The sequence below is a fragment of the Armigeres subalbatus genome, chromosome 2, assembly GCF_024139115.2.
Source record: "Armigeres subalbatus isolate Guangzhou_Male chromosome 2, GZ_Asu_2, whole genome shotgun sequence".
NCBI lineage: Eukaryota > Metazoa > Arthropoda > Insecta > Diptera > Culicidae > Armigeres > Armigeres subalbatus.
Window position 1 is genome coordinate 359,086,181 of NC_085140.1, and position 14,096 is coordinate 359,100,276.

The 14,096-nt window shown below is 39.8% G+C and overlaps 1 protein-coding gene across 1 annotated transcript; it reads right to left on the minus strand.

Annotated features, from left to right (window-relative positions):
* Positions 1-771: 771 nt before the first annotated feature.
* LOC134217140 (putative ATPase N2B) lies at positions 772-13,671 on the minus strand. The gene is made up of 6 exons (XM_062695922.1): positions 13,089-13,671; positions 2,112-2,297; positions 1,724-1,965; positions 1,494-1,665; positions 1,288-1,434; positions 772-1,192 (listed from the first exon to the last, which is right to left on the minus strand). Exons 1-6 carry the CDS (start codon positions 13,467-13,469, stop codon positions 950-952), a joined length of 1,371 nt encoding a protein of 456 aa, XP_062551906.1. The 5' UTR covers positions 13,470-13,671; the 3' UTR covers positions 772-949.
* Between the last annotated feature and the right edge of the window lie 425 nt (positions 13,672-14,096).

Here is a 14,096-nt window from a genome sequence, read left to right on the forward strand (position 1 = left end):
TTACACAGTAGCACAATTGACGGCTCATTCCGAGATATTGGTGGGATGGGGCGTCGATATTTTTAAAAGTTGCTTGTAATTTATAATGTTTGTGATTTTTTTTTCAGCAATGAGCACGCATGATAAGAATTAAGACGACACAAATTAATCCGGAACTATCTGTTTTACGAATCTGATTTATGTGGAAGCATAATTATATTATTAATAATGGAACACATATCTTCTTCTTCTTTCTTATATATAAAAATGAAATGGTCTGTGTTCGTATCCGCATAACTCGAAAACGGCTGGATGGATTTTTTTCATTTCTTCAGCAGAAACATTCGTTATAGTTTCCGACGGGTTTATATTATATTTCCTAATGGGAAAATTACGAGTAAGGTTGAGCAAACCGTGAAAAACTAAAATTAAATTTTGTATGGAAATTTCACATGGGCAGTTCACCGCGCGTTTTCGCCTACTATGCAGGACAACGTCTGCCGGGTCGACTAGTTTTATATAAAAATAAAATGAATTGTTTTCGTATCGGCATAACTTGAAAACGGCTGAACGTATATTCTTCAATTCTTAATATCCGACGAGTTCATACGAAATTACGAGTGAAATTTAGATTTGTATGGGGATTTTGTGTGACAATATCTGTCTAGTCAGCTAGTACAAAAGAGAGGGTTTTCAGAACAACTCACAAGTAGGTACTGTACAAGTACAGTCAGATCTACTAAACATTTCGGAATATTCAGAAAAATTGATGCAATGAATAAAACATTAACATAAATTAAATCATCTATATCAACCAAATAAATATATTTACATTTTCTCTGTAAATTTACACGAATTAGTTATTCTACGGTACGTGACTCCAACTAACGACGCTTCAGGCGCCATCTCATAAGCGTAACTGCATTGTGCGGCAACATCAAGCTCAACAGAACAAACATAAATGGCAGCCTTATCGGTGCTTCTCCCAGAGGGACCAATACTCGGCCGACTGCATCTCGGCCAGCCGAGATACGGTCCGTTCGAAGGCAAACAATTCCTCCTCACCGGTGAAGATGTTCGAGCTGGCATCGCTGGAGTCCTTCGTGATTTTCAAGTCATCCATCAGCATACGGTGCTCGTCCGAAGTGTGCATGTCGTCGGGTTTCTCGTTCGAGAAAAGGCTCTTGTACGGAACTTCCGAAGACACGACCAGCTATGAATAAGGTAAAAATGAATTATATTTCGACTGCAATGTTTCAAAATGCAAAGATGTCTAGATCATAATGTTTTACTAAACACTCTACTCACCCGAACACGACTATCGTATAATGTATCAATCAGAGTGATAAACCGCCTCGTCTGCGATTTAAGTTTCAAATTCAACTGTGGAATATCTCGTATAAGTACGGTGTGAAAGAACTGCGATATCTGAAGGTAGTCCGATGCACCAAGTGGCTGAAATAAATATAAAATATGTAATGATATTAATCTTATGGAACAAACTAAACAGTTACCCTATCACAGAGCTCCTCGAATGTACTGTCCAATACCTGCCCACAGGTTTTAGCAAAGGAAATGTTTCGCCCAAAATGGGTAAAGGTTTTCGGTCGAATCATATCGTTCTCTTGCGAGCACAGAACCTTGAACAATTTGTCCATGGCTCCGTCAGCATCCATTTGAGATTTACTGAAAATAAAGTAATTATCACTTCGATTGATTTTTGTTAACTCGACAAAAACCTTACACGAAATAGTGCATCCCCTCGCCCTTGAGTGTTGCCGTGCGATAATCGACACCGCTGTCCAACGTGACCACCTGGCAATGATTCTTCAGCACGCCGATGAACGGAACAAAGTTGCTACGTTGCAGCCCATTCTTGTAGAGATCGTCGGGGGCTCGATTGCTTGTTGCCACCACGATGACTCCGCTGTCGAATAGATAAGTGAACAGCCGTTTCAGAATCATCGCGTCCGCGATGTCTGTGACCTGTAATTGATTACGGTGCAGTCGGTTTGAATCATATGTTCCGCAATTGATAAGCGCCCCACATGTCATGGGCGTGTGATGGATGCATGAAGCTCAAAGATTATTTTTGCATCGTATCAATCGGTTGGGGGATAGGCACGACTTACCTGGAATTCGTCAAAACAAATCAGCCACGAATCCTGGCTGATAATTTCTGCAACCGGTTTGATTGGATCGAAGGGTTGAGGCTTGGTATTGCTCACATCACGGACCTGTTTCGACTTTATCTCGTGGATTTTCGAATGCACATCGGTCATAAATGAATTGAAGTGCACGCGACGCTTATTGTCTGTCTGTTGTTTGAGCGAATATGAAAAGAAAGAACTGATTAGCACCTCGGATGCGCTTTGAGTGGCTTGATTATTTAGCGATAGATGAAAATGTCAGTCGAAAAAAAGTAGAACTTAGCATTTGGCCAGTGTCTCGCATAACTCCAAAAATAAAGCAATTTTCGCATTTTTTTTCTATGGCTCCATCTAAACCAAATTTTGAACTCAGTTGGTTAGTTAGTCAAGTTGATATTATGTATTTTATTAGACCCTTGACTAGACACTGTCTTTGGAGCGTGACAAAATTGGTAGCAGTATGTTTGTCATTGTCACTGTTTGCCACTTTAATCAACATAAATTTTTAATGAAAGATTTTTTTAAATAAGGTTTTGCGTAACAGAAATTAAAACAAAATGCGTTGCATTTTTAGTGAAGAATCTTATTTAAAAAAATCCAACATAAAAAAAAAATTTTTTTTTGCCTTTTGCAAGCGAAAGCCGCGATTGTCTAAACTTCCAAAAACAAATACACCCGATTCTTTTTTTACACGGGGGATGCGTTCCGTGTAAAAAAAGTTTTCAGTTCAAAATTCGAGAATCCGTGTAAAAAAGTTTTATGATTTCTCGACGAATCATGCAAAATGGAGCAACTTTGCAAAAATTTTGTATGGGTTTTTTTTTACACAGCCGTGTAAAATAAATCCGTGTAAAAACATATTCGGGTGTAATACAATATACAGAAAGGCAAATATTTTTTCCGAAGCAAATCACTACATAAAAGGGTCTGGAGCATTTCTGTAGAACTACTCAAAATTTAAAAAATAGAGGTTCTGACAGGCAATTTTTGAAATAAGTAGTTTTTTTGTAAATCCGTCGGTGCTATGCAATTATGTGACATCTACAACCATTTAAATATCATAATAAAACAATTTTTTTCGATGATTTTCGCAGAAAATCGCCTCGTATCCTGAAAATATTTTTTTCTCATGCTTTATCAAGTACTATTAAAAAAGTATTTTTTATAACAGAAGTTTTAGAGAGAACAGGTCGAAAAAATAATGTAACGGGGCTGAAATATTAAAGTTTTAGTAAACCTTAATAAACACAAAATTGGCTAATCTATCGAGTATTCAAAAATGAATATTTCAACATCTTTGACGTTTTGACATCACATAAATCCGTCCGTTCAACCCGAGGCTAAAGCATTTAATATATTCTACTTCTAACCATAGGCGTAACTAGAGTCTCGGTCTAGGGGGGGCCATGGCACCAGCTGGTGGGATGTAATTTTCAAAGGTGATTTAAACAAGGATTTAAAGCACTGTGCGCATGGATTGCAATAGAAATTGTTTGACTAACTTAATCGCTCATTCGTCCTAGAACTAACATAAAAAAAATCGCGAATAATACAATTGATTTCCAATGATGCTGTGATTGCTTCAAAACGCTGTGTCTGTGTCAACTTGTCTTCTCCATGTTACTAAATGTGGATAAGTATGTAATCTAAGATTCAAGAATCTTCTTCGAATTATCTATAAATGAAATTCAATATGAGTATATTTCTGAAAGTTTTCAAGCATTTCCATGATTACTTAATGCATAAAGATCTCGATTTTTTTGAAACTTGAAATTTTTGAAACTCTTTAGATGTGGAATAAATTCCACGAAATTTTGTCATCTTCTTATATATAAAAATGAAATGGTCTGTGTTCGTATCCGCATAACTCGAAAACGGCAGGATGGATTACATTAATTCCTTCAGCAGTTACTTTTGTTATAGTTTCCGACGGGTTTATATGATATTTCCTCATGCGAAAATTATTAGTTAAGTTGAGTAAATCGTGAAAAACTAAAATAAAAATTTGTATGAGAATTTCGTATGGGGAGTTAACAACGCGCATTTTCGCCTACTATGCAGGACAACGTCTGCCGGGTCGAGACTAGTAATCAATATAAGTATTCATGCAATTCCAAAATGTATGCTATGTGCTGAAATAGTTAAGTACCGATGAACACAAATTTGGAATCATAATTTGTTTTTTATGAGTCATAAATTCCATGAGTCATAAAATTATGAGTCATAAATCAAACTCCAGAATAACATAGGGTTTTTGTAGTTACTGACGTTAGGAAGAGGCTTTATTATGGTTTTCTGAATAGGTGAGCGATTTCTCTGCAAAAATCAAAGAGACTCGAGAAGCAACCAAATCGATCTGAATTGTGCTGCAAAAGAAATGTTTTTTAAAAATATTTCTTTAATGCAATCTCTGTTGTGAGTGCGAAGGTTGCCTTTTTGTCCTAATACTTTCAATGGAATGCGTTGTTGATTTTTCTGTCACTGTAACAAAGATTCTTAAGTTTTATAATTTTATATTTTTCTGTGCCAGAATTATATAGCGAGAGCAAAAAGCTCCATAGGAATTTGATCAATTGTTTTGCGACATACCTTGCGATTAACTCGAAGATTTTCGAAAGAATGGTCGTTCGAAATTTCATTGACCGGATTTGTATACATGTGCTCATTTTGATGTAGTTGCTTCAGTCTTTTTTGAAGCAGATGGTAGTTTAATAGAACAGAAATATTTATATCTTAATACAATTATGTTTTTATGTTTCTGCGACCAGGATACTAGTCAAACAAATGCAGAACAAATTTATTATTTTAAACTAGCAACTGAATTAGAAGCGGCATTGATTTTAGCTTAAAAATCGAGAAAATGTTCCCGGGGGTCCAACTAAAATATTTCGATGCTTTGCTGAACAAATCTCGCTTAACTTTTCAAAAGGACCTAAGTAACATTTTTTTCATGAATTAATTTGAATAGCGCAATCAACAGAAAAACATGAAAGCTTTTAATTAATTGCATATTATTCGGCAACTCGGCCGTACGAAAACCATTTTTTTGTTAAATATCTTGGCTGTGCATATGCACAGCATATGTTTCGAAATGGACAAATTGATATGAAATTTGCGAAAAAGAATCCACGTGTCTTGGAGGGACTCGAACCCTCAACCTCCTACTCTCTAGATAGGCGTGATAACCCCTACACAACAAGACCACTTAAAGGTCACGATTGCGGAAAAGCCATCAGAATCCGACTACCAACCACCACCGCGGTTCGCACTCTTTTCTTGCAAATTGAATATCTTTCGGATGCTTGATTTGCCCAATCTCCACATTTGCTTTACTGTTGTATATCCACAGCCAAGCGAGTGCACATTGTTTATTAAACGAGAGGATCGCACTCCATGCCCCCCAGCAACGGACTGGGCGGGACGGTATAGAATGCGAATTCAATCGCACTCTGCTGTGCCAAAGGCTTGCTTGGCTAAAGCATTTGATGAGTTTGATTGCCTTTACGTAAACGGTCGCGTGTACTCAGACAATGTGCACTCGCTTGGCTGTGGATATACAACAGTAAAGCAAATGTGGAGATTGGGCAAATCAAGCATCCGAAAGATATTCAATTTGCAAAAAAGAGAGCTAACCGCGGTGGAGGTTGGTACTCGGATTCTGATGGCTTTTCCGCAATCGTGACCTTTATGGTCTTTGTTGTAGGGTTATCACGCCTATCTAGAGAGTAGGAGGTTGAGGGTTCGAGTCCTCCAAGACACGTGGATTCTTTTTCGCAAATTTCATATCAATTTGTCCATTTCGAAACATATGCTGTGCATATGCACAGCCAAGATATTTAACAAAAAAATGGTTTTCGTACGGCCGAGTTGCCGAATAATATGCAATTAATTGTAATCAAGTGTCGGTCTTTCACCGTCATTAGTCGTCTGAGTACACGCGACCGTTTACGTAAAGGCAATCAAACTCATCAAATGCTTTAGCCAAGCAAGCCTTTGGCACAGCAGAGTGCGATTGAATTCGCATTCTATACCGTCCCGCCCAGTCCGTTGCTGGGGGCATGGAGGCGATCCTCTCGTTTAATAAACAATGTGCACTCGCTTGGCTGTGGATATACAACAGTAAAGCAAATGTGGAGATTGGGCAAACTCAAGCATCCGAAAGATATTCAATTTGCAAAAAGAGAGCTAACCGCGGTGGAGGTTGGTACCTGATTCTGATGGCTTTTCCGCAATCGTGACCTTTAAGTGGTCTTGTTGTGTAGGGGTTATCACGCCTATCTAGAGAGTAGGAGGTTGAGGGTTCGAGTCCCTCCAAGACACGTGGATTCTTTTTCGCAAATTTCATATCAATTTGTCCATTTCGAAACATATGCTGTGCATATGCACAGCCAAGATATTTAACAAAAAATGGTTTCGTACGGCCGAGTTGCCGAATAATATGCAATTAATTGTAATCAAGTGTCGGTCTTTCACCGTCATTAGTCGTCTGAGTACACGCGACCGTTTACGTAAAGGCAATCAAACTCATCAAATGCTTTAGCCAAGCAAGCCTTTGGCACAGCAGAGTGCGATTGAATTCGCATTCTATACCGTCCCGCCCAGTCCGTTGCTGGGGGGCATGGAGTGCGATCCTCTCGTTTAATAAACAATGTGCACTCGCTTGGCTGTGGATATACAACAGTAAAGCAAATGTGGAGATTGGGCAAATCAAGCATCCGAAAGATATTCAATTTGCAAAAAAGAGAGCTAACCGCGGTGGAGGTTGGTACTCGGATTCTGATGGCTTTTCCGCAATCGTGACCTTTAAGTGGTCTTGTTGTGTAGGGGTTATCACGCCTATCTAGAGAGTAGGAGGTTGAGGGTTCGAGTCCCTCCAAGACACGTGGATTCTTTTTCGCAAATTTCATATCAATTTGTCCATTTCGAAACATATGCTGTGCATATGCACAGCCAAGATATTTAACAAAAAAATGAAAGCTTTTGATTGCAGTACTCAAATTAATTCATGAAAAAAATGTTACTTAGGTCCTTTTGAAAAGTTAAGCGAGAAATGGTCATAGATGTGATAACGCAACAAAAAATATGTTTATAGAATTCATAATCAAAATTAAGAAATATGTAGAAAATATGTAAATGAAATAAAAACTGACTAAGTTGGAATCACTTTTCAAAATTTTCTGGGGGGGCCACAAGTAGGTCTGGAGGGGGCCAGGCCCCCCCCGGCCCCCCCTTATTTACGCCAATGCTTCTAACACGTGGTTTTGGAAAGCAGTCAGTTTAAATTATGCCATTTTTGTGATAATAAATCATTAAAACATTCTTACATATATTCAACCAGCCAAATCGATCTTTACATACTAAAGAACAATAACGGTTTCCATAGTAACTAGTGTGCGCTGTATAATTCACATTTTTTAATTTTATTTAAGGTGTAACACTTTCTTGTTTCAAAGCTTGGTTCTTTGTTACCTACTACAAAATATTTTTAAAAAATCGATTATAGAGTTGTCCACTATTCGCTTTTTTATTGGTTGACATTTTTAAAACCAATAAACCCGATTCTTTTTTTACACGGGGGATGCGGTCCGCGTAAAAAAAGTTTTATGATTTCTCGACAAATCATGCAAAATGGAGCAGCTTTGCAAAAATTTTGTATGGGATTTTTTTACATGGCCGTTTTTCCGCTCAAACTTTCGTTCGACAGATTTAATTGATCTCAAATCGTATCAGATATCCCTCAATCCCATTACTGAGGATATCCTTCTGCTAATGTACGCTTAAATTGATATGAAACTATTTCCGTTGTCCTTGTACGAGCAAAATATCACAAGTCAATCGAAAAGCCGCTTGATGCGGTTTGGCCACATAACATATAGGCATCTTTGCTGTGGAATGTGGTCTTTCCATGATTTGGAACGCTAGCGAACCTAGCGGTGGAAGTCAAGCTTTACTGAAAAACGCGCATTAGACAGAGTAGCATCGCAAGCTATGCTGTCTCTATCTTTCGCCTTGGATATACGGGAGTGCCGTTCGTCGATTATTGCTACACAAAAAGCCTACTTTGAAATTTGCAGTTTGTTCTATGATACCTAATCTGTTTTGTGGTTTGGCTGAACCCCGACCAGTTATTAGTGAAACTGGCAATATTGACAGTTTAGGCATCGTCAGAATCGTTAGATGTTGAAACTGTTATGACCAGCAAAACGTACACTAAAACGTTATTAAGTTATAATTAATTAATAATGTTTGTATAAAATAAAGTGACCAGATTTTTCTTGGGCTAATCCGGAACACAATATGCATTTTCCTCCTGTCAACCTACAATATCCAGTATGATGCTAAAGACTGTCCACGTTAGATTTCTTCATTGAACTACTGAATGTTGTCCTTTGTCTATTGTCTTATGTAAGTGTCCAACTGAACGACCGTCGTAGGTTTCAAGCAGTTTCTTGATTATAAAGATTTTTAGATCTTTGCAGATTTAAGAATACACAGTAGGGTGGCTCAAATTAGTATGGGAAAAACTTTGTTCAATTTTTTTGATGGGCCGCCCTCTTATTCGGTTCTATTTGATGCCCTGATGCTCTGGACAAAATTTCAGCCAAATCGGTCAACGTTTGGGCGGTGCTAAACTCGTTGGAAGTTTATATGGAAAAATGTATGCAGAAACATCCAAAAACAGTAAATTTCAGCTGGACTACACAACTTACGATGAAGAACTATGATACTCATTCAGATCTTGGAGAATTTAATACAGAATGTTATGCAGAAAACCGCGAGAAGATTCGAGTTTGCCCGGCTAAGTTATTAGCATTTCTCTGCAGTGGGGTTTGAGCAAATTTCGTTTCTTTTACCTTTGAAAAGAAATAAATTCACCCCTACAACACTCCAGTAAAATGCTAATATCTTTGCGTAATAAACTCTAATCTTCTCGCGGTTTTCAGCATAACGTTCTGTATTTTATTTTACAAGAACTGAATGAGTATCATGGTTCTTGATCGTAAATTGTGCCGTCCAACTGCAAATCACTGTTTTTGGATGTTTCTGCATACATTTTTCCATATAAACTTCCAACGAGTTTAGCACTGCCCAAACGTTGACCGATTTGGCTGAAATTTTGTCCAGAGCATCAGGGCATCAAATAGAACCGAATAAGAGGGCGGCCCATCAAAAATTTGAAAAAGTGTTTTTTGAGCCACCCTAATACACAGGGTTCTGTTTTTACACGTTTTTTTCGCTTGTATTTTTGATCGTTTGACAATTTGTTACCAAAATCTTTGCAACATGTTTCAAATAATCCTAAATAGTTCAAAGAAAAACCACAGGGCAATTAATATGCGTTAAACATTTGGGATGCGTGCAAAATTGAAAAAATGTAAATCGTGTAAAAACAGAATCCAGTGTACTCTAGATTATACAGATTTTCTGATATCCCATTTTTTCTCGATTATGGAGGTGGCCTTAACTTCTCTGAATATCACTAGACATTTTTAATTTTGTACCTAGGTCATAAAAATTCCTAATATTCCCACATTTCTCCTTTTAGTTCAATAAAACGAATAAGATTCCGGAGATTTCTGCGTTATCCAAAGGCTGACAAATCAACTCAACTTTTGTTGATTTTTTAACAAGGCTGGGGTTTTAAAAAAATCGTTTTAGTTAAGATAGCTTGGTCAACTGGTCCACGGATTTTGTCCCAGTCTATTTTCTAGTGGCGGGAGTAAAGAGATCTCGACATGAAAAATCAATTATCCCGCTGGCCTCATTTATTAATTTATTTAAATTATAGAAATTATTTCAATCCTCAAAACATTTAAAACTTTATTCTCCAAGTTCAGTGAACCCTCTAGATTGCTTAGTTCTTCCTTTTTCTTCTGAATAGTTCGGTCTTTTACAGTTTTTCTAAACATCCCATTACCTAATGAATCCATACATGTCCCGAATTTTATGGATTTATCATGGAATGCGGGACGTTTTCCGGGACACCTGGCAATGCGGGACAGGTATGCTGAATCCGGGACTGTTCCGCACAAACCGGGACGTCTGGTTACTTTAGTATAAAATATGAAATAAACATTACAGCATTGAAGCTGTTATAATATTTTTCAATCTGTTTTCACGAAAACTTTACTTATAAAAAATAGTTCTCGAATAAGAGTTACAAAGTACGAGGAAAAATTATTTTACGGACACGTGGCGAAAATTATCATTACCATGCATTTTTACGGTATTTAAATAGTTTTAAAGGTCATACTATTGCACAACATCAATCATATTACCATGTATCACACTCATAATGGTACACGAAAATTCAAAAAAATATGTAACGATTGAAAAAGTTATTAAAATATGCCAAAAAAGTCAAAATAAGATAATAAATGAAAAAAAAACACCTTTATTCAAAAATAGCTCTGTCGGAGCCTCTAAATTATTTTTTAAATTTTTAGGTTGTTCTACAGAAATACTCCAGAAAAAAATCTTTCATTAAGTGCTTGAGCATCATGACTTTTCGAACATAGTGTTTTTTTTGGACGCCCTACAACATATTTAAACACAGGAGATTCAACATAATAAATATCAATGGTAAAAATATGTCTTTGTCGGTTTTTTAACGAATTGCAACTGAAAATCCTCCATCCACTCAAAAATGACGCTAGATCGCAAAAAACTGTAATCAAATTGACATTTCAATTTATTTTCTGGCTCAGTATCATCTTCTTCGAAGTTTTTGTTTTCCTTAGGTTTGTGTTTTTTGTTTAATTATAAAAATTAAACCAAATCTTAATCCCAAAACTAGTGGAATCTCAGGAGTTATTTCTATTCCCATGTTCTATTCGGTACCACCAAAGACTAATATTATTATCACGTCATGAAACAGTTTAGGGAAAATTACTTCATACAAAGAAAAAACTATCTGTCACATAGACGAGCCAGCCTAGGGCTGAAAGCCTCTCTAATGAAGAAGCAAAAATGTATAACATTTACAAAGCTTATTCAGATAGCAATATAACATAATTTAAATTATGCTTAGTTAGAGCTATCCCAAATGATTACGATTTGCATAGTTAAATGCAATTCAAAAACACCTAGTCGTTATATAAATTGTTATCTTTTACCGAATGATAAAGGATTTCAACAAACTTCCCTTTGAATCACATTGCGGAACAACCCTAATCAAGAGTCACACACCTTTCTTGCGTCACTACATCAGCTTCGGGCAGCAGGGACCATGTCCAAGGGCTTGACGACCCCTCCCCAGCCGTCTGTGAGTCAGGGGGTTCTGCCTAGGAGGTGGTGGGGTTAACAGGGGGCGCTGTTAATTCCCTCCCAAAAACCACATATCCGCAAGCAAACCTTATCAAGCGACCGTGTGCCGCTTAAAGCATACAAGCCCCTAACCCCGAATCCCAAGGTGTCAGGCGACCCGTGCCGAAGGGATGAATGGCCTGGGGGGTGAAACAATTAGCCAGGTCGTTAACGGAGCCTGTGGAGGTTCCACAGAGTGAGGGCTGCTTCGGCGGCAAGCGGGTGGCAGTGGGTGGTACCCACACACCCCCAAGTGGTGCACATGTGGTGCAAGCGAATGGAAGTTGGGGGTATTCCTTGTAATACTCCTACAGAATGAGGGACCGAGTGTATGGGTGAGCACACAAGTAAGTCTCGCATGGTACGCATGGTCGGTAGTGTTAGAATGACTGAAGTCTGGTGAGGCCTGGCAGGAGTGTCAGGGGCAGATACCTCTGCGGCACCTCAGAAGTAGGGGACACGAAAGTCTCGCTGCGTCTGGCAGGAGTGTCAGGGGTTGATGCTTCTGCGGCACCTCAGAAATCGGAGACATGTAAGGTAGTGGTGTGACCCCGTCCCAGGATGGGGAGACCACCACATTGGCTGAGGACTACCTGGGCCTCGAAACGTCAATGGGTGGGTGCTACCGGCATAGTACCTTATGGAGTCCTATTGACAGTGTCAAGGCCCGGGTAGGTGAGTGTTAGGCACGCTTGACGTGCCGGGTGTTCCACGCCCAAACGATGCACAGGAGGTGCACAGAGTGGATAAAAATGGGAGATGGGGGTATTACAACCCCCACTGAGTGAGTGACTGAATGTCAAAGAGAGTGGTGCACAAGTGGTGCAAGCGATTGGGACTGAATGTATGAGCGAGCACACAAGTTAGACTCGCATGGTACGTATGGTCAGAGTGGCTGCTTAGGCAGTAGTGTGATCCGGCTGTCAGGGACGGAATGAGTGAAGTCTCGCTAGGCCTGGCAGGAGTGTCGGGGGCAGATACCTCTGCGGCACCTCAGAAGTAGGGGACACGAAAGTCTCGCTATGACTGGCAGGAGTGTCGGGGGATTGATGCCTCTGCGGCACCTCAGAAATAGGAGACATGAAAGAGTCTGCCTCATAGCTGAGGTAGGAGCGGCATAGGAGCCACCAACCTAGGGTCGCCTCCGGCTTGGTAGACAAGTGGTGCCATTCTGTTGCAGGACGGGGTGAGCACCATACTGAATGAGGACTGTCTATGTTGTGAGATGGCGGCATTGGGGTACCCCCTGCAGGGTGCCTGATCTTCCCTTGCAGTCATTCAAGCGGCATAGGCAGGTGAGTGTTGGGGCACATGTGGTGCCAGTATGTCTTGTGCAAATGTGTTGCATGGGGAGTGTCGAAGAGTTGAGGCGCATACGTGCACTTGTGTACGTCATGGAGGGGGCGCAATGCCCAATAGTCATCCCCCGAAGTATTGCTTAATTGCGGGCCGGGGGAATGACTGGAGAGGAAGGAGTTGGTTTTAGTGGGTCGGGAGTGGTGATCCCATCCCCACACTACCTGGGTTCGCCTCCCCAGGTGTCTGTTTGCAGATTTCCATTACCTTCGTTAAAAAAAAAAAAAAAAAATAAACATAAGCTGCTTGTCATGCCGTCTATTCGTTTTCGCCATCCACCCTACCACTCTTACTCACCGAGCAGCAATCGTAGAACATATCCATTAGCATGGTTTTTCCTCCACCCACACTGCCATAGATGTACAATCCCTTCGGGGCTTTCACCTTGGGGTCCTTTTTCCCGAAGCTGAACCATTTGCCCAGCCCGCTGGACGCCTTCGGGGGGATATAGCTCTGAATACTGTCGTACACGGCCTGCAAGGCCGCCGTCACTTGTCGCTGATGGTCATCGGGCTGAATTTCATTGCGGGCGAGTTTGCCATCCAACAAATCGAGTGGTGATTGTCCGGCCGAGGCGCTCCGCTGCTGACTGTACCATCTCACTAATGCACAAGAACACTGCTTCCAGCTCCCACTAGCAATCAAACCACCAGCACTGGTTCTCGTCAGGAATAGCATCTTAGGACCTAGGATTTTTGCACAGACAACAGGAAGCAGCTCGCGCTAGAACGGTTTTCAGCTGGGTCAAGTTTGATCATACTATTTTTTTATTATGTAAGGAACGGCGGCAAAGACGTAAACTGGCAGTACTGGCAATGAGCAGAATTTCGCGCGAGTGTCAAGTATAGCACTAACTGCTTGATGCGGAACGTTTTCTCTAATGATGATGACGTTGGGAAATGCCTAAGCAGAAGCGGGTGAGAGATTGGCGGTGTAGTGGTGTTTAATCAAGGGGTCGGTGGATGGTAATGTGCATGACAAATACTTTTCTACAGTTGTGTTGATACGGTTATTGAGGCTAAATATTGCACAACGCAGTTATATTACCAAAACAAAATGCTTTATACCATTGTGTGGTCCCTTGATGAGATCATGCTGTATTTGTTTTCGATTCCTGTCACCAGAGCGATATGACGCGCACGTGGTTTGCTTTGCTCGTGTTTGTATACCTCGATTTCATTGCCATAAGTTGTGTTTGAGAACCGTCGCTTTTCAGTTATATTGTGCTATGAGAAATTTTAAACATTTATTTTAGGCAATTTAACCAATAATATGAATATTGGTGTCGTGACGAATTGGAATCCG

Bases quoted from the DNA above. Each gene is read 5' to 3' on its own strand.
- LOC134217140 (XM_062695922.1), bottom strand. From the start codon at position 13,469: ATGCTATTCCTGACGAGAACCAGTGCTGGTGGTTTGATTGCTAGTGGG. The intron at 1,966-2,111 runs GTAAGTCGTGCC...AATCAATTACAG, and splicing joins TTTGTTTTGACGAATTCCAG to GTCACAGACATCGCGGACGC. The intron at 1,666-1,723 runs GTAAGGTTTTTG...CTTTATTTTCAG, and splicing joins GAGGGGATGCACTATTTCGT to TAAATCTCAAATGGATGCTG.